Source organism: Marmota monax, unplaced genomic scaffold, assembly GCF_021218885.2.
Source record: "Marmota monax isolate L192 unplaced genomic scaffold, Marmota_monax_Labrador192_F-V1.1 WCK01_AAM20220418_F8-fsc00003, whole genome shotgun sequence".
NCBI lineage: Eukaryota > Metazoa > Chordata > Mammalia > Rodentia > Sciuridae > Marmota > Marmota monax.
The window spans coordinates 16,606,654-16,627,789 of NW_026694084.1; the positions used below are offsets into that span (position 1 = coordinate 16,606,654).

Consider the following 21,136-nt stretch of genomic DNA (forward strand, 5'->3'; position numbering starts at 1 on the left):
GGAAGTACAGAATTGTTCCTGAAAGTGTTTCTGCCATTTAAAAATAGTCACATACACGCCCAGTTCTTCATGTTGAAGCTGTACAAACCCAGAAAAAACAGGGGCCCCACTAACCTAGAAGGCCCCCTGAATTCCTGAAACAGTTGAACCATAAAAAAGTAAGAAATGGCTCTGTTCAGAGACCAACTTCAGAAATTTGACAAAATTAAATAAAATCATTTTTCTTTTCTATTTTTCTATACAGTTTGGGTTCATATTTCATTTTAGGGAAACAGAAAACTGTCCTAAACCACCCTGTACAAGGATTTGCAGATTCACCTTTCATGAAGTCGGCGCTCCGATTCTTTAAGCTTGGTCTTCAGGTGTCTCACTGTGACTTCTTTCTGCTGCAGAGGAGTCAGATACTGCTCTGGATTTGGGGGTTTGACACCATGGTTTTCTCCACAAGACATGTACCTTCCAGACCGCCTGAAACAAGCCAAGTAATGAGATGTTAGTTTCTGCCATTTCCTTTTCTATAGGAAAGAAAAGTAATACAATGTATTAGACTGAATGTCTATGTCCCTCAAGATTCATATATTGAAATCCTAACTCCCAATGTGATGATATTTGGAGATGGGGTCTTTGGGGGACATAATTGGGTCATATTTGTTCTCTGTAAGAGAGACTCCAGAGAGCTCTCTAGCTCTTTCTACCTTGTGAGGTAACAAAAGTTGGTAGTCTATAACCCAGAAGACAGAGCTCCCCAGAACCTTACTGGCACCACAATCGCAGATTTCCAGTCTCCAAAGCTGTCAGAAACAGCTCTATTGTGTATAGATTGTCCCATCTATGGCACTTTGTTTTAGCAGCCCAACTAGACACAGCTGAGGCTTGAGAAGAAATGGCAGCCGTGTATTGGGGTCTTAAACCTCAGTAACAGATGAGCTCACTTCAGAAGGTGGACTGTAATATACTTGTCAATATTAGTACTACAAATTACTTAGAAGACTGAGGTGCGTGTGAAGGCGGGGACAATGGAGAGGGGGGATTTTCTATGGCTTAGGAATGATCTCATAAGAAACAACAATGCACGATTGTCCACAGGCCTGGGCTGTCAGTTGAGTGACATGCTATTATATGAAAGGGCACTGAATGGAGGGGAGGGAGAAACTTTCCATGCAGTGTGCCACTGCCTAAAGATCCTGCTTGTCGTGAGCTGAATTCAGATTGTTCTGAAATCAATCCCCTGTGTGAGTGCCCTGATTTGGCAGAAATGGAAAGTTATTTCTTGTGAAAGGAACAAACTTACCCCACTCTCACTAGTGTGTTTTGTGAGAGAGGTGCTTGATATTCTACACACACAGTCCCAGCTGGAATCTTGGCCCCTCTCAGACCTGGCCAGAAGCTGGGCATCCCTGCTGTAAGAGAGCTGACTAATGAGAACAGGGACACCCTAAAGACAGAGGACTAGAAGAGAGTGCTGCCAGCTCCTTCCCTGACTCTGGACCCAATCCAAGCTGCTGTGCTGCCCTGCCTCCTGTGCCTCCACTCCCTCTGATGGCCTATGTACAGCTCCCAACCCTCTGGCCCTCCTCTCTGGCCCCTTTAAATAAACAGTTCCTTTTGCTACTCCACACTTCGTCCCACCCTATGATATTAACTTCTTGCCTTCTCCACTAATTTCATTTTATGTAATTTCCTTATGGTGGTTTCCTGATCCCTCCAGCCTCAGCTGGACCCCTTCCCCATCTTTTCAGACACATATAGCAGCAAGTACTTGCAGAATAATCTGTATTTGTTTTTGTTAGTAGATGGTTAATGCCTTTCTTCTCTGGGCAGTGAACACAGGGCCATTTCAGTTCACTATTCTACTCCCAGTGCTTAACATCATGCATGGAACTCAATAAACATTCAGTGTTGGAATGAAATAACACATGCATGATTCTCTCTCTGCTGAGGGAAATGAGTACTTCCTTTCTGCTGCCACTGTGCCATTTTCCCTCCCTGTTTGGACTGCTGGACCTCATTAGAAATTGTGGTTTGTGCTCTTTCTGCAGCAGTCCTTGAAGGATTAGCTTAGTGTGGGAAAGGAAAGAGTAGTGTTTTATTTAACAGAATAAGGCAGGGTACAATGAGTTGTACCCTCTCCCCCCCCCCCGCCTTTTTTTTTTTAAAAGAAAAGTTTCCCAAATAGTATGAACTAACAAGCATGAATTAAGAGGGCAACAAGACTTACCTCATGACTGGGCTGCAGTCACTTCCTTTGTAGGAGCCCGAGTTGCTACTGCTTGGGGAGGAAGGGGCATAATTGGGATGGATATTAATGGGGCTCAGCTGATTCCTGCACAGCATAGACAGAAGGTCCTTTTCCCGTGGAGATGGTGGACTGTTGCCAGACTTGTGCGATGAGGCTCCATTACTTCGCCCATGGGGACCTCGACTGAAAAAAAAGCATGACAGATTTTTTGTTGCTAGAGTTCTCTGCTTCCTGGTTGCCAAGTTCTGAGCTGTTTCCATCCACCACACCCTTCCACCATGTTTGCCTCACCTCAGGCCCACCATGAACTAAACCTCAGAAACCAAGAGCCAAAATAAAGTTTTCCTCTTCTAAGTTGTTCTTGTCAGGTCTTTTGGTCACAGTGACAAAAAACCTGACTAAAACAGAAATTGGCACCAAGAAGTGGGATCACTGCTGTGACTAAGTTGACCATGTGATTCGAAAGTCTTTGGAACTGGTTTATGAAGGAATTTTGAAAAACCAAATGATGTAAGCTGGAGAAGTTTTAGAATGTTATAAGTGGGGCTTAATGGGAAATTCTGGTGAGAGCTCAAAAGACCAAAATGTTGATAGGACTGTGAACAGTAAAGACTGGGCTCATTAAATTTTGGAGAGGAAGGTGGATTCTATTGGAAATGGAATAGAGGTCATTCATGTTACATTCTGGCAACTGTCTACATATTATCCATTCCTGAGATTTTTCTGTGAGGCTGAATTTAAAAGTACTGGACTAATTGATCTGGTGGAGAAAATTTCAAGGCAGTACAGCATTTAGGCAGTGGCATGAGTATTGCTGAGTGCTTTTAGCCAAGTTTACTGTGATAATTAGGAGCAGAAAGATTTGAAGAGCTTTCAGTTTGGCCAGAAAAGTGCAAGTAAAACCGGTAAGAAAGGTGTGATTGTTAAAGAGATTTTAAGCCACCAAAGATATGCTAAGTACTTTACTCAGAGACAATAGGAAAGATGGCTTGAGGGCATTCCAGGAATTAACAAAACTACCCATCCATCTCAGGCTTAAGGGTGTAAAAGTAAAAATTCCTTAGAAGAGACCACAGGATCACCCTGCTTGCACAAGGGCGCCTCTAGGAAGTTTTTTCATTGTGTTTAGCTGCTCAGGCACTCAGAGGCTACTGGAGGTGTAGTCCCAGAAGGCCTGGATACTGCTCAAGATGATGGCAGACTTTATAGTCAACCATTAATGCTGGTTCTCCAGGAATTCAGGATGCTGGAATTAGGGGAGCATGGAATTTGTTCTACCAAGATTTTAAAGGAAGGCCTGGGAGCCAGGCAACATGTAGTGGGGTTGGAATCCCTGCAGGCAGCCCCTGAGAGGATAATGCATAAAAATGTGAAAAGGAAGGTGACCCTGCAGTGGAGACCCCCAAGATTAAAAGATGCCTGTATTGTAGAATGTTTGCTGAGGAAAGCTGCAGGAATTGAGCAGTGACAAATCAAGAGAGAGGCCATGTGGGCTGTAACTAGAAAGGCCATGCACAAGCCTTTTGGAGAGAATGTCTCCATGCCATGTGCCCCAGATGCTAGACAAGAAGCTACAGGGCTTGTTTGCTTAGCTGGATTTTGGTCTTGTTTTGGTCCCACCTGTTCTTTCTGTGCCCTTATTTCTCCCTTTTGGAATGCAAATGTTTACTCTGTGCCATTATATATTGGATATGGATATATATCCATATCCAATTACTTTTGATTTTTATAGGGACTCATGCTGACAGCTTGCTTTGAGTCTTAGAAGAGACTTTGGACTTGGACTTTTGGACAATGCTAAAACTGTTAAGACTATAGGGATTCTTAGAAATGGATTAAATGTGTTTTGCATTGTGAGATGGTCATGGGCTTTGGGGTCCAGTGGTGGAATGTTATGATTTAGATATAAAGTATCCTACAAAAGCTCATGTTTGAGACAATGCAAGAATGTTCAGAGGTGAAGTGACAGGATTAGGAGAGCTTTAACTTAAATCAGCAGATTATCTAGGTGGTAACTGATATGGATCAATTAGATGGAGGAAATAGGCCCCTGGGGACATGCCTTTAGGGTTTGTATTTTGTCCCTGGTGAATGGAGCTCTCTTTCTGCTTCATTTTTTTTAAAATTTATTTTTTTAAATTTTGTTTTAAAAAGTTAGTTATACCTGACAGCAGAATGCATTTCAACTCATTGTACACAAATGGAGCACAGCTTTTCATTTCTCTGGTTGTACACCATGTAGAGTTGCACCATATGTGTAGTCATACATGTACCAAGGGTAATGATGTCCATCTCATTCCACTATCTTTCCTGCCTCCATGCTCTCATCCTACTCCCTCCCTTTTGTCCAGAGTTTCTCCATTCTTCCCATCCTCTGCCCCCTTTCTGCTTCTTAGTTGCCATATCCTGAGCTGCTTCCCTCTGCCACTCCCTTCCACCATGATGTTCTCCCAAACCTTGGGCTCAGAACTACAGAGTCAACTGACTGTGGACTGAACCTCTGAAACTGCCAAAATAAATTTTTCCTCTTTAGAAAGCATTCTTGTTGCTACAGATACTGCAGTGCCAATGTCTTAGCCCTCACTAAAGCTAGTTACCATTGAGGAAATCCAATTCATGGAGTCAAAAGAGACAATCTAATTCTGATGCAAATGTGTCTCTTGAGCTGCCTTTTCCCCACCTGCCTGTTATTTCCCTTTCTGGCATCATTAGCATAAGCAGCCTCTCTTTCTGCTCTTCTTTCAAATAGTTTCTGACCATAAAGCTTGTTTTGGATTAAACCCAATTGCCTGATGGGAATACACACCATGTTAAATACTGATTTGGCTGAGGTTCATTTTGGAGGCTGTTTTGAAGATGTATTTTTTTTCCCAGTACACCTGTTTTGGTTGAAAAATATTTGAGTTTGATTTATGGTGAAGTAAGAAAATTAAGATGATTCATCTGGAGGATAAGAGGAAAGGGAATTGCCCACAAAGGAGGAAACATGGATAAAGAGGCTACCAGAATATATCAAGTCTATAATTTGGTTGGTTGGTTTTGTAGTACTCGGGATTGAACCTAGGGGCACTCTATCACTGAGCTGCATTTCAAGCCCTTTTTTATTTTTTTTTATTTGGAGACAGTTTTGCTAAGTTGCTGAGGTTGGCCTCAAACTGGCGATGCCCCTGCCTTAGCCTTTCAAGATTGGGATTACAAGCATGTTCCAACCACACTTAACTCAAGTCTATAATTTTAACCACTTAATTTTTTTTCTTTTCTGTTCCTCCTCAATGACTTAACACAACCTTTCTCATTCAACTACTAAGACGTTGCAACAGCCCCCTCTTCACACCCTTGCCTCTTGCATTGTTCACTACAGCAGCAGGTTGATGTGTGTCTGGAGTAGTCTTTCTGAAATGGAATCTGAATACCACTGTCCTCCTCTAAGCATTGCCTCCACAATGAAGAGCAGCCTCCTTAAGATGGTCACAGGGTCCAATTCACCTTCCCTTTCAACCCATCCTCACCAGCCCTCCTTCCTTCTTCATACTCCACATTCTGAACAACCTAGTTTCCTGAAGAATCCATGGTTATAATCACCTTTATGTTTCTGAATTTATAATCTCCTCTGCCTAGAATGTTATTTGCTCCCTTTCCTACGTCCCTGGATACCAGGATGCCCAGGATGCCTCCTACTTCAGATTCAAAGGAAGCTACTCCAAGAAGCCTTCTCTTACTTTGTCCCCTAGGCCAGGGCAGGTACCTCTCTTGGATACTCCCTAATACTCTGCTAGTTTCCATCCTGAAACTTGTCACATGGTGTCACCATTGCATAGTTCCTTGTCTTGCCTACTGGACTGGGCTTCCTTGAAGGCATGAACACAAACTGTTCTTTTACATCCCCACTACTCCCTGGCACATGGAAAGTGCTCTCTAAATGATCAGTGGATTTGAGTCCTGAAACTGCCACTTATTAGGAGTGAAAAATCAGAAAGGGCATATAAGTGCAGTTGAAAGGTTAAGTGCAACTGACCTGTAGGCTAGTATTACAGGATCTACTTGTTTGGACTTTCCTGTTAATCTAGTTACAGAGATTTGACACCCACTAGTGTAGGGAAGAATCTTGAGAATGTTAAAATTACTTAAACAGGATAAAAGTTTTAGCTTTAGTTTTATTACTTAATGGCATTACAAAAAGAAAGAGGAAGAAGATTCCTTTCATATGGTAGAACTTCTTTTTGAGATTCCCTTCTGTTTGCAATTTTACTTACAGTTTTATCCAACTGAGAGATGTGTGCAAATGTGAATGTGAGTGTGTGTGTGTGTGGGGGGGGGGAAAGGATGTAAATTTGGCTTCCAAACCTTAATTACTGATTTAAAATCAAATATAATTTCAACTAGCTGTCAACCCAGAAAATCACACATAAATGAAACTACCAAATTCTAAAATTAAAAGTTCTTTCATTTTGAAATCATCCAAATACATTCTCTCTCATTTTTGTGAGAAGAGGACATTTTATATGGAACAGATGGGCTCCATGGCTTTGGGACAAACCGACTTCAGCAGGCCAGGAGAGGGAAGAGCCTTATGAGTAGCTAAAAGAAACATGTATTCTTTGCTTGGGTTTTCTTTTCCATGCTTCACTTCTAAGCGGGGCATCAGGTAGCCTATTTCTCTATATGACTTCGGAACATGAAGGATTAACCCTTACAAATTAGGAGTGAATGTCAAGAGCTATCCCTAATTTTGATCCAGGGAACTCAATTCTGAGTTAACCTTCACTGAGGACCTTCTGTGACCCTAGTGCTGTTTCAGATCCTTTATGAACTTTGTTTCATTTCACTTGACCATGATCCTACAAGGTGGATGTAGTTCTTTCCTCCCATTTACACATGAAGTAACTGAGGCTCGAGGAAGATAAATGGTCCAAGAACACACAGGTAGCTGGGATTCAAATTCAGATCTTTGTAACTTTTAGACATGTCTCCTAATTTAAAAAAAAAGGCACACATCTCTTTGGGCCTATAAACAGGTGTATTAGGCACTAGCTACACATGTAGTTACTACCTAAAGAATTTACCACAACATATATAATGCAACAAAGCACCAAGGTACACACCATTTGTGACAAATTAGATGTGGATTTTTGTGGGAATCCATCCCCCTACACAGAACAAAGCAAAGATTCTTCAAGTTATAAAAGATTACTCAATATAATCAAGACTTCATAAATATCTCAGAAAAGAGATTATGAGACTGTTCTAAAAGAGAAACTACATTGTAAAAGCTATTAGCTCTATTCCTTTAATTTATGTTAGCTCAAATGCTAATAAGTATAAGCACAAATTCATCATAGATGATGATTAAAAAAAAAAAAAAAACATTTTCAAAGAAGACACCAGGATGCCATGTTTGTCATGGCCATGAACAGAAATGCCCTGTGCTGGTCTCCTTCTCCTCCCCTCAATTTCTTGGTCTGGTGGGCCAGTGCCCAGAGGAGAGGAAATTCTACCAACCCTGTACCCTTCCTGCATCCCTGAATAGAGTAAGTGGAAAGTAAGAGAAAAGAAGAAGTGTAGAAGGAAATCTCATGAGGACCCTGGTGAATTTCTATTCCCTAGCCATGGCACTTCATGTGTCATCATCACAATCACCATCCTCCCTCCCATCATCCCCACCACCACCATCACCATTACCATCACTGTATCTGCAGCAGGAGCAACAGCGTCACCACCCATCATCATCATTGTTATGGGTTACAATGTGTCTCCCATCCCCAAGTTTATACAACGAAGCTTTAACTTTCAGGATTTCAGAATGTGATTCCATTTGGAGACAGGGCTTTTAAGGAAGCAATTAAGTTAATCTGTAAGCCAAGGAGGGAGGCCTCAGAAGAAACCAATTCTGCCGACACCTTGATCTTGAACTTCTAGTCTCCAAAATTGTGGGTAAATAAATTTCTGTTTAAGCCACCCATTCTGACATTTTGTTATGTAGCTCTAGCAGACAAATATAATCACTATTATAATCATAATCATCAGTATCAGCATGTCTGTTTTACTGACCCTATTTTCTTATAACTACTGAAAAAATAACACTATTAACCCTGTTATAAGTCCGGATACCTTATCAAGTAGTCAAATACATTAGCTCATTTAACTCAGTGAGGTAGATTTTATTATTACCTCACTTTCCAGAACAAGAAAACTCAGACTTTGGATCAGATGCCTAATCAACAATGGAGACTGACCTTGAACCCAAGTTTGTCTGACCCCAGATTTCAATCATCCCCCTCCATTTCTATCTGATTCTGAACAGATTTAAGAAAGACAATTCCTCAGAAGTAGGAGTGAGCCTTCCTTAAATTTGTAATAAGGCTTAAAGGTTTGTTTTTATAGTCATCTGTGAAGAATACTCTCACCTACTCCACCTGTCCCTCACATTTTCAACTCCGTCACCAAAGGTTCTGCTAACCTTCCTCTGCCTCAGGAGAAACCAGACAACTAAAAAGATCACAAGCTACTATTGTTCAGCATGGATACCCGGTTCATCTACAGGAATCACCAGCAAAGCATGGTCCACAAAACACAGAGACTATGTGACATGCTTGAGCTACTCTATCATCTATGATGTGCTCTGTGTCCATACTGGATGAAGAAAGGTAAGGAGTCAGTTTCACTTTTTCAACTATTAACTACTGTTAAATGTGTGAAGTCAATTACTGCTTGGCTACCAGATTCTGGTAGAAGGATATATACGATTTGTCTTATGCTTAAATGTGTCAATTTTTGATCACTTAAAGAAACAATGAATTTCAATCTAGAACATTCTCTCTAAAGTCCTTCTGTATTATTGAAATGTCCCTAGAATTGAATCATAGATGCAAATTCCTTTGAAATGCTTGATAAAATTGGCTTCGTTTTTGGCCTATGTTCTTTGATACCTTGTACCATGGGTATGTGTTAATTTTCTGAATGGGTGAGATCAATGTTTGACTGGTAGACTTAGTCATATCTGATTTATATAGAGAATGTTTATATTCATGCCCTGTGATGCCAGAGGCACTTTATTCCCCAAAGAGGAGGAATCTGAGGATAGAGCAATTGGGTTTTTTTCACAGTCGACTCCACTCTTCTTACAGGTTTACCTAGTTTTAGTTTTATTTTTTTACAATAAAACTGCACTGGAGGTGTGTCAGATTCCTTTGTGGACGTTAGACAAACCTGCTCACCTGAGAAATAGGAAGTATTTGTTTGCTGCATTCTGGAAATGCAAGCTTCTGGAACCTAAATGCTTTCTCTCCAGAAAGGGATCTTGAAAGTCATACCATTCAACATCCTTTTGACAAATTTGGAGATTGTGGCAAAGGAGAGTCAAATGATTTTGAAAAGTCAGAAGAAAGGTGGTCTCCAGGTGGTGGTATGATGACTCTATCGCTCCCTTAATGTTCCTGTTCAGTGCTCCCTTATCACTGGGGGATCCTGGGACCAATCCTATTATATTCTCTATCCTTTATCTGACTGGTTTTTAAAGTGATTATATTATTTACTATTTGTTGCCTCTCTTGCCCTCCTAAAAAAATATAGCTTTAACGGAGTCTTGTTTACTGCCTTATCTCTAGATCCTGTCTCATAGTAAACACCCAATGAATACTTCTTGAATGAACAATGACACTGGTAGCAGGTAGAGATTCCCCCTCCTGCTAAATGTGATTGGTAGCTTTCATTTTCCTAGAGTCCTCTCCCCCAATTCAAATACCATCAACAGTGAACATTCCATTATGCTTATTGTGCTCCAAGCACTGACTCAACCAGAAACCCTATGTGGAAGGTATCCCTATAATTCAATTTTACAGATTAGGAAACTGAGGCCTAAAGAAGTTAAGCAACTTGCTCAGGGCCTGCTACTCCAAGCAAGGGGTCCCAGCTCCAGAGCCCACATACTCAGCTACTTTGCCTGATTGCGTCTTGCAGTGGTCCCCGCCCTCGCCCACCAACATTACACTTTCTTCACTCCTCCTCCAAGTAAATGCTGGGAGTGATCAGGGGTCACTGCTTCCTTCACAAAGATGAAAAACGCAAGCTCAGCTAGAGGAAAGAAAGGATGAAGTCAGAGGCTTTACAGCTAAAAATGATGGACTCATGAAATGGGAGACTATTAGGTTGGTCCCCAGGTGAGTCAACAGGGAAGTGAGGGAGAGAAGGATGAGTGGACATAGAGCTGAGGCCTGGATGGGACACAGCCGTGGGGGCCCAAGACAGGCTCCACATGACCACAGGAAGTGCTGAAAGGAAAAGACCCAATTGCAAATCACTCTAAAATACAAAACAACCAAAAATAAAAACTTCACTGAATAATAACAAATACAAACGGAGGTATAATTCAGGTGCTTCTGTAGAAACATAAGGTACCGGAAAGCCACCTATAAAGCAGCTTAATTACAGAGCAGGGGACAGTGCCTACTTGCGTGAGAAAGAGGACCGCTTGCTTCCCGTAGTAGACATATGGACCTCAGGAGCTGAAATGCTGCCCGTGCTGCTGGAGGAGCTAAAATCAGCTTCACTACCTGAAAAACAACAGGGGAGAGAAGCATGAGGGAAAGGAAACAGCATCTGCTGGCCAGTGCCCTGCCTGAGGTCCCTGCCGCCTGCACTGCACACACTAACTCAGCAAGGGCCCAAATTCCAGAGCTTCCAAGCTCTCAGTGATTTCTCAGAGCAGACAAGAGAAGGCAGGAGCACAAGGACGTCGTTTCATAAACACAGGCTCGAAGCACAGCCAGGGCTGGTTTCATCTTAATGCCAGTCTTCCAGCAGAGTACCAACAGTGGCCCAAGGCCAGAGAGAAATGCCCGCCTCCCTGGGTCTAGCTGTCACTCAACAACAACAACGTGCATGCCCAGAGTGTAAGCAAAAGGAAAAGCACACTTATTGGTTTAAAAGTAGTTTTGCCAAGACAGTTTATCTTCGGGATTTTGTGGTCAGCTAGTCATAGTTGAATCTGGCACATTAGGTCCAGAGATAGTCAAGCGGTTAGGAGTCAGGAGGAAAGCCAGGCCTGGCAAGTGTTTGACCTGGCAAGATCTGATTACAAACCTGACTTTCTCTGAACTGCAGCTTCAGGTTTTTTTTTTTTTTTTTTTTTTTATAAAGAACAGAACCTTGACCAAAAGCAGAACATTAATATTTCCAAACAGAGTGACAGATATGGGACCTGTGACTTATCCCGAAATTCGGAATCTTAGCTTTGGGTTAGCGTTGTTTCTTAGTTCACAAAGATCTTACTACCTTTAGAGTACAGAGCAAAAATTGGGTGTAGGATTATAATAGAAACATACTGTGTGGTAGAATAACATAAATTCATTCTAATGGAAAGCACAGAGTTTTGAAGTAGCAACAATGGAGATACTCCCATAGATTGCCTGGGGAATGAGGGGAGGGTAGAAGAGGCAAGAGAGAACAATAGGAAAAGAGGACTTTTAAAGAGAAAGATAAAAATCCATGTGCTTTTGGAAATAAAATTATACTATTTTATTTGACCTTGTTACTCAACTCCCACCACACAATTTGTGATTTTTCCAGTCTAAAAGCCAGAGAACCAGTTCCCCTTTGTGAGTTGAGGGAAATAAAGTAATCTAAATCCTTGAGTTTCTCACAGCAGTGAACAATGATTATCATCATCATAAGAATTATTTATTGAGTGCTTACTGGGTCCCAGCCCTGTAAGAAATTATTTCTATTCTTTTTGCCATTTAATCTTGGTGGCTTTATAAGGCAGACATTAAACTTCAGAACGCTTCTATGAAAACATGCTTCCTCTTTGGGAAGGCAATGGGAGGGGTCAGGGGAACAGGAAGTTTCCTGAATCAACTAGACATTGTCAACTCCTTAACAGGCCCTGGTGAGCCATAGGAACAAGATAGAGCCAGACTTTGGTCCACTGATAAACAGATTCTTCTCTCTCTCTGAGGAGAAAAAAAAGTCCCTTCTCCAACTTCTAGGGACCCTCAGAAAGTCCAACCTTCCTCTTCTCACCAGATAACAGCTATACCTCCCAGCTCCTAGCAGAATTTGAAGATTAGGGTGGCAATTTATGAGGACCCAGACCAGCTAGCTATTCCTTCTGGATTGCAGAGACTTTGTCTAATGATGTAAAGAACTCCTGAAGCTCCCTGAACTTAAGTAGTTGCTTCTAAGTAATGCACTGGCTGAATTATAGTTTTACAATCTCAAGGATTCTTGATTGGTAGTGCAATCCAGCAACACACTCTTCATAACAGCCTAATTCAAATAGCTTTGTCTGCTAGCAAATTATCAGGATGGTTATTAAATGATAAAGGTCGGTAATTTTAAAAAATAAAACTGTGGTTGCAGTCACCAGGTTTAAGTTATTATTTTCTAATGTGAAATTATTACTCAGAAACACCCAGTTTTCATTCTTTAAAAGATACAAAAACCCATGAATTATAATTTAACTGCCCGCTTAAAAAACAAACTCTAGAACAGAAACAGACAATTGCTGAAAATCCACTGTTGCCTCAGGATGCTTTTGATCTGCAGTGACTATTTTCTGAGCTAAAGATATAACTTTGTTTCATATCCTGGAACTCAATATATTGACTCTTACACATTTGCAGGGCCTAAGGTCACTCTGCCCCAGTAGTTTTCTATCTCATCTTCTGCACATCTGAAAAAGATTATCAGACACATTCAGGATGCCCCATAGCTATATTCCGAACTGTTTGAATATGGTTCTGAAAAATGCACATGCCACTTTACAACTACTTCAGTTTGTGATTTGAAAAATATAAACCATTTCCAGTTTGATAAATACAATGTAAAAATCAATGAGCTCTTTTCAACGATTACACAAGACAAGTAGTTTTATTTTATTTTTGGACAGGATCTGGTCTCAACATTGCAGCTACAGCATCATTGCAGATACTGTAGTTCAGTGTGGTTCTTTTGGGTGACTGAAGTCATACACAGAGAGACCTGACAAACCCAGAACCTGAGTCAGATGGCCTGGACTCAGTTGAACACTACTTCTGCTTACCATTTGGAGGACTTTAGACAAATCACTTCACCTTTCTGTGGCTCAGTTTCCTTATTTGTTAAGTAGAAATAATAATGATAGCAATTGTTTCAAAGAGTTATTAATATACACATAATATATAGCTTAGAGAAGCAACTGACTCATCATAAGCTCTGAATAAATGTTAGCTATTATTATCATTCTAGAGGGGTTAAAAAGGCACCTTTTGTTATTTTTTTGTAGACAATTAATTTTTTTTTTTGAAAATTCAGCAATGATCAAGAAGGAGAAATAAAATCTATAATTCCATCACCAAAAAATGACTATAGTTAAACCTTTGGCATATAACTATTCACCATCCAAACTTAACACATTATTATATAACCTACTTAATTTTTTTAATAATACATGAATATCTCTAACACATACCACATTTTTAACAAAATCAATGATATGTAAGCTAAGTCCAATTTTTGTATTATCAGAAACAAACATTATATACCAGAAACTGTCCTAAGCACCTATTACATATTAACTCATTTATTTTTCATGAAGTAGGGACAATTATCAGTCCCTTTTATAGATGAGAGAGAGGGTGGGAGGAAAGAATGGCGTACACAAAGAGACACAACTAATACAAAGAATGGAATCCAGGTCTTCTGCCCCCAGGTATCATGCTCTTAAACCTATATTCTTGGGAAGATATATGTATATATTTCTCTGCTTGTTGATCTCTATAAATTCCTAAAAAAGTAGAGTTTTAAGCCAAAGGATATGCTCAAATTGAAAGATAAAACATACTCCACATCTGTAGGGATTTGGGGATGGCACTGGCCTAACGTCAAGACATTATTTGCCTCATTTGTCTGCATGTAGATATCCAATTGGAAAATCTCTGATATCATTGGAAATACTGCAGTGGAACTTGGGACACTATTTAGCCATTGAAAACTGTGTTTGAGAGGCCGAAAGGAACTTTAAAATAAAGCATATCCAAGTCATTCTCATCAGCACTGCCTTTGTCCCTCGTAAAACTGTCTTTAGTCAGCTGCAAGATTGATGCTCCAGGGTTCCAGGACTCAATAGGGAGGATGAGTGTGGTGACAGAGCAACCCTGCCATCTACCAAGTACTTCCTAAGGCCGAACTCTGGGTGACGAAGCACCTGCAGCAGAGGGTACTGTTCCAGTCATCAAGAAGCTATGCCTGGAGGCCTCCCAAAGTGCTGGTGCTGTTTGGTTTGGTCGTACTGCTGGATTCTTTTGTGAGGTGTTGTGTTTCTTAATAACGTTAGTCATAAGCTCCTAGTGTGCATGTGGTTAAGACCAGGGAAGTAGAGAAGAAAAAATGGGAACAAAAGGACTATGTGCTGAGCTGGTTGTGGAGGTGCACACCTGTAATCCCAGCTACCTGGGATGGTTGGAACAGGAGTACTAGAAGTTCCAGATCAGCAACTTAGTGAGACCCTTTTTAATATATATTTTTTAAATTTTTTATAAAAAATTAAAAGAACCGGGGGGCGTAGCTCAGTGATAAAGTGCCTCTGGGTTCAATCCCTGGGCAATACCAAAAAACAAAGCCAAAACTGATGACTAGGCTTATTAACATGGAAGGAAAAACCTGGGAATGAAGTAAATCTCTTTTAGAAAATATTTTCACAGTGCTGGGCATTGAACTCAGGGCTTTGCTATGCTAGACAAGTGCTCTACCATGAGCTACATCCCCAGCTATGGACTTATTTTTAAAACACTGCCTGTAATCAGGTCTCCTAGGACATTATTATTTTTGCCTGCCTCCTGGATACTATGGAGTCCTCATATGTCACAACACCCAAGGCCTCTGAGAACACAGCGACCCTGCTATCTACTAAGCTGTATTAAGCCATTTGAAACCATTGATTTCAGAAACTCCAAACCCTCCGTTTTCCTTTGTCACTGAAAAGCTATTAAATTAATTCAGGTTGACCATCTAATATCTCCACCTCAAATAGAGGCAGCAAATTTAAAAAAGGAAAAAAACATTAGTTTCCCACCCCTTCATCTCCCAGCCTTCCCCTGCCCCCAATATACACAAAGATATGCAGCTCTTTTATTTAAAGGTCTCTAGGGAGGAGAGAGGAGCCACTTTCACTGAAGCCAAGCACAGCTATCAGGAAGCAGCTGGAGCAGGGAACACATGCAATTACAGCAGACACTATTAAAATGAGATGCTCTGAAGTAGATCAGAAGGGTAGACTCTTAGCTGCAAAGCCTGGGGGTCCAGCCAAGGAGTGAAAGAAACTCTCTACAAACAAACAGGACTTTCCTTTTAGTTCTTGCAAACTACTTTCCTGAACCCCCACTGATACTTATTTCAGAAACAGAGTATCTATAAAAGATCAATACATTGACTGAAGACACATAGGCAGATTTTCTTCCATTTCAGAATAGAAGTCTTCTTGAAAAATTATAAATATAATTTCCATTTACATCATAAATTCAGAAATGATTTATCTTCATTGTGACTGATGTTCAATTGTTGGAGCTGCCATATATTTAAAAACATATGAACATTTAGAAGCAAAGGAGAACTTCAAATTTAAAGTATTTAGAAGCAAATAATTTCTATTGATAGATCTAATTACATAAAAATAAAACTGCTTATGGAAAAATAACATAGTCAAAGACAAATGGTCCAACATATGATAAAAGGCTAATTTCTTTTACCCCAAATTCATACTAATTAGAAAAATAACTAACAGAAAAATGGGCAAAAGACATGAACAGATAACAGGGGGGGAAAGGCTAATATATATGGAAAGCTATATAATCTCACTTATTAAATTAAATATGTAAATGAAAACAAGGAAATTTTTTCACCTAAAAGATTGGCCAAAGAAAAACTTGGATAATATGTGTTCTGCTAAGGGTCTGTGAAAGCAGACACTGAGATAGAGTTTAAGAGTGTGAACTGATACTAGCTGCATAGAAAAGAAAACTGGATGGCTAGGAATTTATACTGCACAGACAACCTTATGGTTCATCAACAGTGACTGGTTAAATCAGGTGGTAGAGCAGCCTGAGAGAGCATTCTGCAATCATGAAAACGAGTGATGTGAACCTCTGTGTGTTGAAGTGAAAGGACCTCAAAGACCTGCTGTTAGTTGAGAAGAACAAGATGCAGCACAGTGGGCGAGGCATGTCTGCTTTTGTGTAAATAAATCCTCAAATCATATGCAACCTTCTATGTGCATAGAACATTCTTCCTAACCCAGATACAGTGGCACATGCCTGTGATCCCAGCAACTCTGGAGGCTGAGGCAGGAGCATGGCAAGACCCTGTCTCAAAATAAACAAATATACAAAAAAACCCAAAGGGGATTGGGAAAGTAGCTGAGTGGTAAAGTATCCCTGGGTTCAATTCCCACTACCCCTCCAAAAAAACAAACCATAAAATTAAAAAAGTGTCCTTGAAGGATGAAAAAATATCTGTTAATAGTAGTTTCCCTTGGGCGTGGGAACAGGCAGATATAAAAAAAGACTCATTTTCATTTTATCATCTTTCTGAGTTATTTGGCTTTCCTAACCATCTCTCACACACACAAAAACAGGGTGTTACTTATAGAAAATTTAGGATTTTTTTCTTTTAAAAAATTAAACATTTTAAGAAAAACATTTTTATAATACAAGTAATTGTACCTTAGAATGTAGTATTTTGATTACTTTGTAATCAAGTCTCCTGTGTTTGAATCTTGGCTCTTCTATTTAACTCTCTGTGGAGCCTTGGGCAAGTTACTTAGCTTCTCCCTGCCTTAATTTCCTCATCTGTTAAATGGAGATGAGGATACTAATAGTCAATATTGCTAAGTGATTGTGAAATATGCTAAGAAATGAGAACAATCCCTGGCATACAGCAAGCACTGTATTATTATTTTAGCTAGAACTAATGGTACAGGGGCTCAAGGGCCAGAAGAGGCCTTTTCAAACAATATATCTTTCTCTTAAAAAGACCAATAAGAGGAAATGACTTGTTCTAACCAAAGTCATACTTTTGTTTTTCAGTTGTTGATAGACCTTCGTTTTATTTATTTATATGTGGTGATGAGAATCAAACCTAGTTCCTCACATATGCTAGACAAGTGCACTGCTGCTGAGCCCCAGCCCCAAGTCATATGTTTTTATAATCACTCTTTACAAAAGTAGTTTTCCCTCTGCCATTGTTCAGTGAAGAGCAGTTTCTATTTAAACAATAGGGTGTTTCTAAAGTTAGGGGATCCTGAATCACACTCCCCATGGACTGCTCCAAAAAGCTCCAGAGTTGCCCTGGGTCAGAACCCAGTCTTCACAAAGCCCCAGGGAAAATATGAGTAGATTTACTCAGAGCGCTCAGCACAGGAGGGTCTCCTCAGTCAGGTGGTTTGGAAGTCTGAGATAAGGCAGGAGGAAGCATGTAGGGGGTGGCCCTAGGAAAGCCAGAGTCAAGGACAGCTCCAAGCTCCACCTTGTTCACGTGCCCATCTTGGGCTGAGTCAGCTACCAATCCTTGGCAGAAAAGCAGGCAGTCCACCTGCTGACTGAGAAAATGATAAACACAGAGGGTAATGAAACATCAATAAAGGACGGGGAAGAGAAAATTTTTGACTAGAAGACGCTATAAATCTTTTTCACCAGGTGTTTGGTTTTGCCAAAGTATTTTTTAACTTCTCCATGCCTTAATTTCTCCATTTAAGTATATATGTGTGTATATACATACACGTTTTTAAAGGTTAACTTATTGTTTATTGAACAAATATTTACTGAACACTTGTCATGTGTCAGACCCTGCTCTGGGCGTGGGCATAATAATTCCAAACTTACAGGCTGCGTGAAGATGGAATGAGTTAGTAGGAAGTGTCTGACACACTCAATGATATCCACCTACACTTATTAATACCAGGCAAGGTGGCACATGCTTGTAATTGCTTTCTAGGGAGACTGAGGCAAGAGGATCACAAGTGTGAGGCCAACCTGGGCAACTCTGAAAGACCCTCACTAACTCAGCCTGCCTCGAAATAAAACTTAAAAAGGCTGGGGATGTGGCTCAGGGGTAGAGGACTCCTGGGTTAAATACCTAGTACTGCAACAAATAATAATTCCCATGCCTTACCATGCCTAAGAATCATCTGGGGAGTTTAATGACACTGATGGGCAAATACTGAATTTCAGTTCAGAAAATCTAAGAGGATGAGAACTCAGAAATCTGCATTGTTAATAACTGCTGTAGATTAATGTGCAGTGGGTGGTCCTGAACCATGCTGTGAAGAAGAGCGCTCCAAAGAGAAGGAACACTGGATTTCCTTTTCAAGTTCTATTACAATACAGAACTTTCTTCAGTATGAAGTGAGAGGTGAGTGAGCAAAAGCTAAAACTGAGGGCAAAGTACCCAGGAGAAAAGAATTTAACCTGTGAAGTGACCTCTAGTCTTTTAGGTCTCCAGGAACACTTTCCCAGGGCAAATCCATTTTCAAAGACCTGGAAGGGAACATAGGGACATACACAAGGCACAGGTTGTTCAAAATTGGGCCATGTCCAGCCAAACTCATGTAACAAAGTTTGGTTTGCAAAGCTAGTAGGATGCTAGCAACTGATCCATGGTTTGAGGTCTTCATAATCCTCTTTTAAATGAAGAACCAACCAGTGTGCAGTTGGGGATGTCAAACAACATTCAGCAGAGAACACCATCTCAGAGCCCAGCACACATGGCTGTTGGGTTACTCCTTTAACCCTAACCTGCTGTCTTCAGTGTGGTCCACATGTCCATGACAGACAGCACCAAAGGAACCAGGCATCCTTCATCATAGAATCAGCAACAAGTCCTTTGGTGGGTGGGCTCCAGGGACAGCCTTCTCCGCCACTGCCTTTCACTGAATAGACTGGGAAGGGTGGCATCCACAGTGGCCATGAACTTCATCCTAACTGATTATCTTGGGGACCTAGTAATAACAGGTCACATCCTCCCTGAAGTATTTTCCAGACTCTAACGTGGTAGTTGTCTTTGAAATCTTGTCAAAGTTACTGAATCAAACAGAGTTTCTGCCCCTTCAACAAAGCTAGTGGGAAAGGCTACTGCTTCTATTTAAGGAAAAGTGTTTATTCGGTGTTTACCAAAATGAGATGCCTGTCCTCTATGTCTGGCTGCAAAACCTAAATCAGAGAAAAGCAGGACAGAAAGGTGGTAGTGGGCGGGTGTGGAGCAAGGTGCCATGTGGAAAAGTTAAGGCGAGGTTGCGTATTGAAGCATGGGAAAGAAAAATGGAGACTGAGACACCATCAATGGTAATAAGTCAGATCAGAGCTGTGACTTCAAGTCCAGATCATAGTGGGGAGGGAAAGACGGGAATGCTTTTGGAGCCCCTTCCTTCGTCACTCTTCTCAGTAAGAGGGTGCTGTCTTGCATTTCTAGATCTGAATGACAGAAAAACTCCCACTTGCTGGGAAAGAGAAGACATAATTTAAAACTCATTGCCAAGGCATCCAAGGGGACTCTGAAATCACATGTTTTCCCCTCACTTGTGCATTTAGGTACTTTTTAAAATCGCCTCTAAGACTAATAGCCTAGACTGTCTCCCCTCCTGTTTGTCCCCACTGGTCAGCCACCTCATTATATGCCACAATCCACTCTGGACTCACAGGTTCCCAGCCACCCATGGCAGCAGCACTGGGAGCTTCCTATTTCACAATCCTCTCAGAACTTGACTGCAGATTGGCTCATTCCCTTGGTCTTCTCGGCAGCACTGACCTCGGCCATTATGCCATTTAAATGGAACAGAATCACAATGCTGAACTTGGGTTGGATACTAATAGCTTTGTCTGCTAGCAAATTATCAAGATGTTTATTAAATGATAAAGGTTGGTAATTTTCAAAAATTAAATGTGGTTTAAACTGTGGTTGCAACCACCAGGTTTAAGTTATTTTATTTTCTAATGTGAAATTATTACACAGAAACACCCAGTTTTCATTCCTTAGAAGATACAAAACCCCATGAATTATAATTTAACTGCCTGCATATAAAGCAAACTCTAGGACAGAAACAGACAATTGCTGAAAATCCACTGTTGCCTCAGGATGCTGAGCAACATCTTGATATCCATTCAACCCGATTCATGAATATTTCTTCTCTCTTACTTGCTTGAATTTTTAATCTCCATGAAGTTGTTGCTCTTTGCTTTTTATGAACAGCCACATTTACTATCTATGTGACCATGGGAAAGGCATTTAATCTCTCTATGCCTCATTTTCATCTCTGAAAAGAGGACAATAACATAATAATATAATAATATATCTATATCTCACAGAGTTGTTGTAAGAATCATGTAAATTAATTCATGTAAAACCTGTTTTTTAAGAAAAGTGCCTGGCAATCCATAAGCACTTTACAATATTGCCACTATCTTATTTTTTCTTACAATTTCCTCTCTGAACCACATTATGGCTTGGATATAAAATGTCCTCCAAAGACTCATTTGTTGGAGGGCTTGGTCCCCAATGCCGTGATGTTCAGAGACAGGGATTTGGAGAAGTGACTAGATCATTAAGGGTGCTGCCCTCATGAGGGATTAATTCTTTAAGGGATTCATAATTTGAGTGGACTCTTGGGAGATAGTGGAAAGTGTATGAGGTAGGACCTAGCAGAAGGCAGTGGGTCCTTGGAGTTTTGCCCATGGAGACCATGTATTGTCCCAGGATCCTCTCTCTCTCTCTCTCTCTCTCTCTCTCTCTCTCTCTCTCTCTCTCTCCCTGTCTACTTCCTGGCTGCCATGCATGAGCTAGCAGCTTCCCTCTGCCTCACCCTTCCACCAAGATGTTCTGCCTTACCTCAGGCCCAAAGCAATGAAGCCGGTTACCATGGACTTACACCTTTAA

General features: G+C 40.7%; 1 protein-coding gene across 6 annotated transcripts in view; it reads right to left on the reverse strand.

Annotated features, from left to right (window-relative positions):
* Nucleotides 1-21,136, reverse strand: part of Sybu (syntabulin) — a 105,461-nt gene that overhangs the window by 3,302 nt on the left and 81,023 nt on the right. For all 6 annotated transcript variants that reach the window (XM_058585680.1, XM_046464775.2, XM_046464777.2 and 3 more), the window contains 3 exons: nt 10,686-10,788; nt 2,219-2,422; nt 319-468 (listed from right to left, as the gene is read on the reverse strand). In XM_058585680.1, coding sequence (XP_058441663.1) covers nt 319-468; nt 2,219-2,422; nt 10,686-10,788 — 457 coding nt within the window. The remainder of the gene's footprint in view (nt 1-318; nt 469-2,218; nt 2,423-10,685; nt 10,789-21,136) is intronic.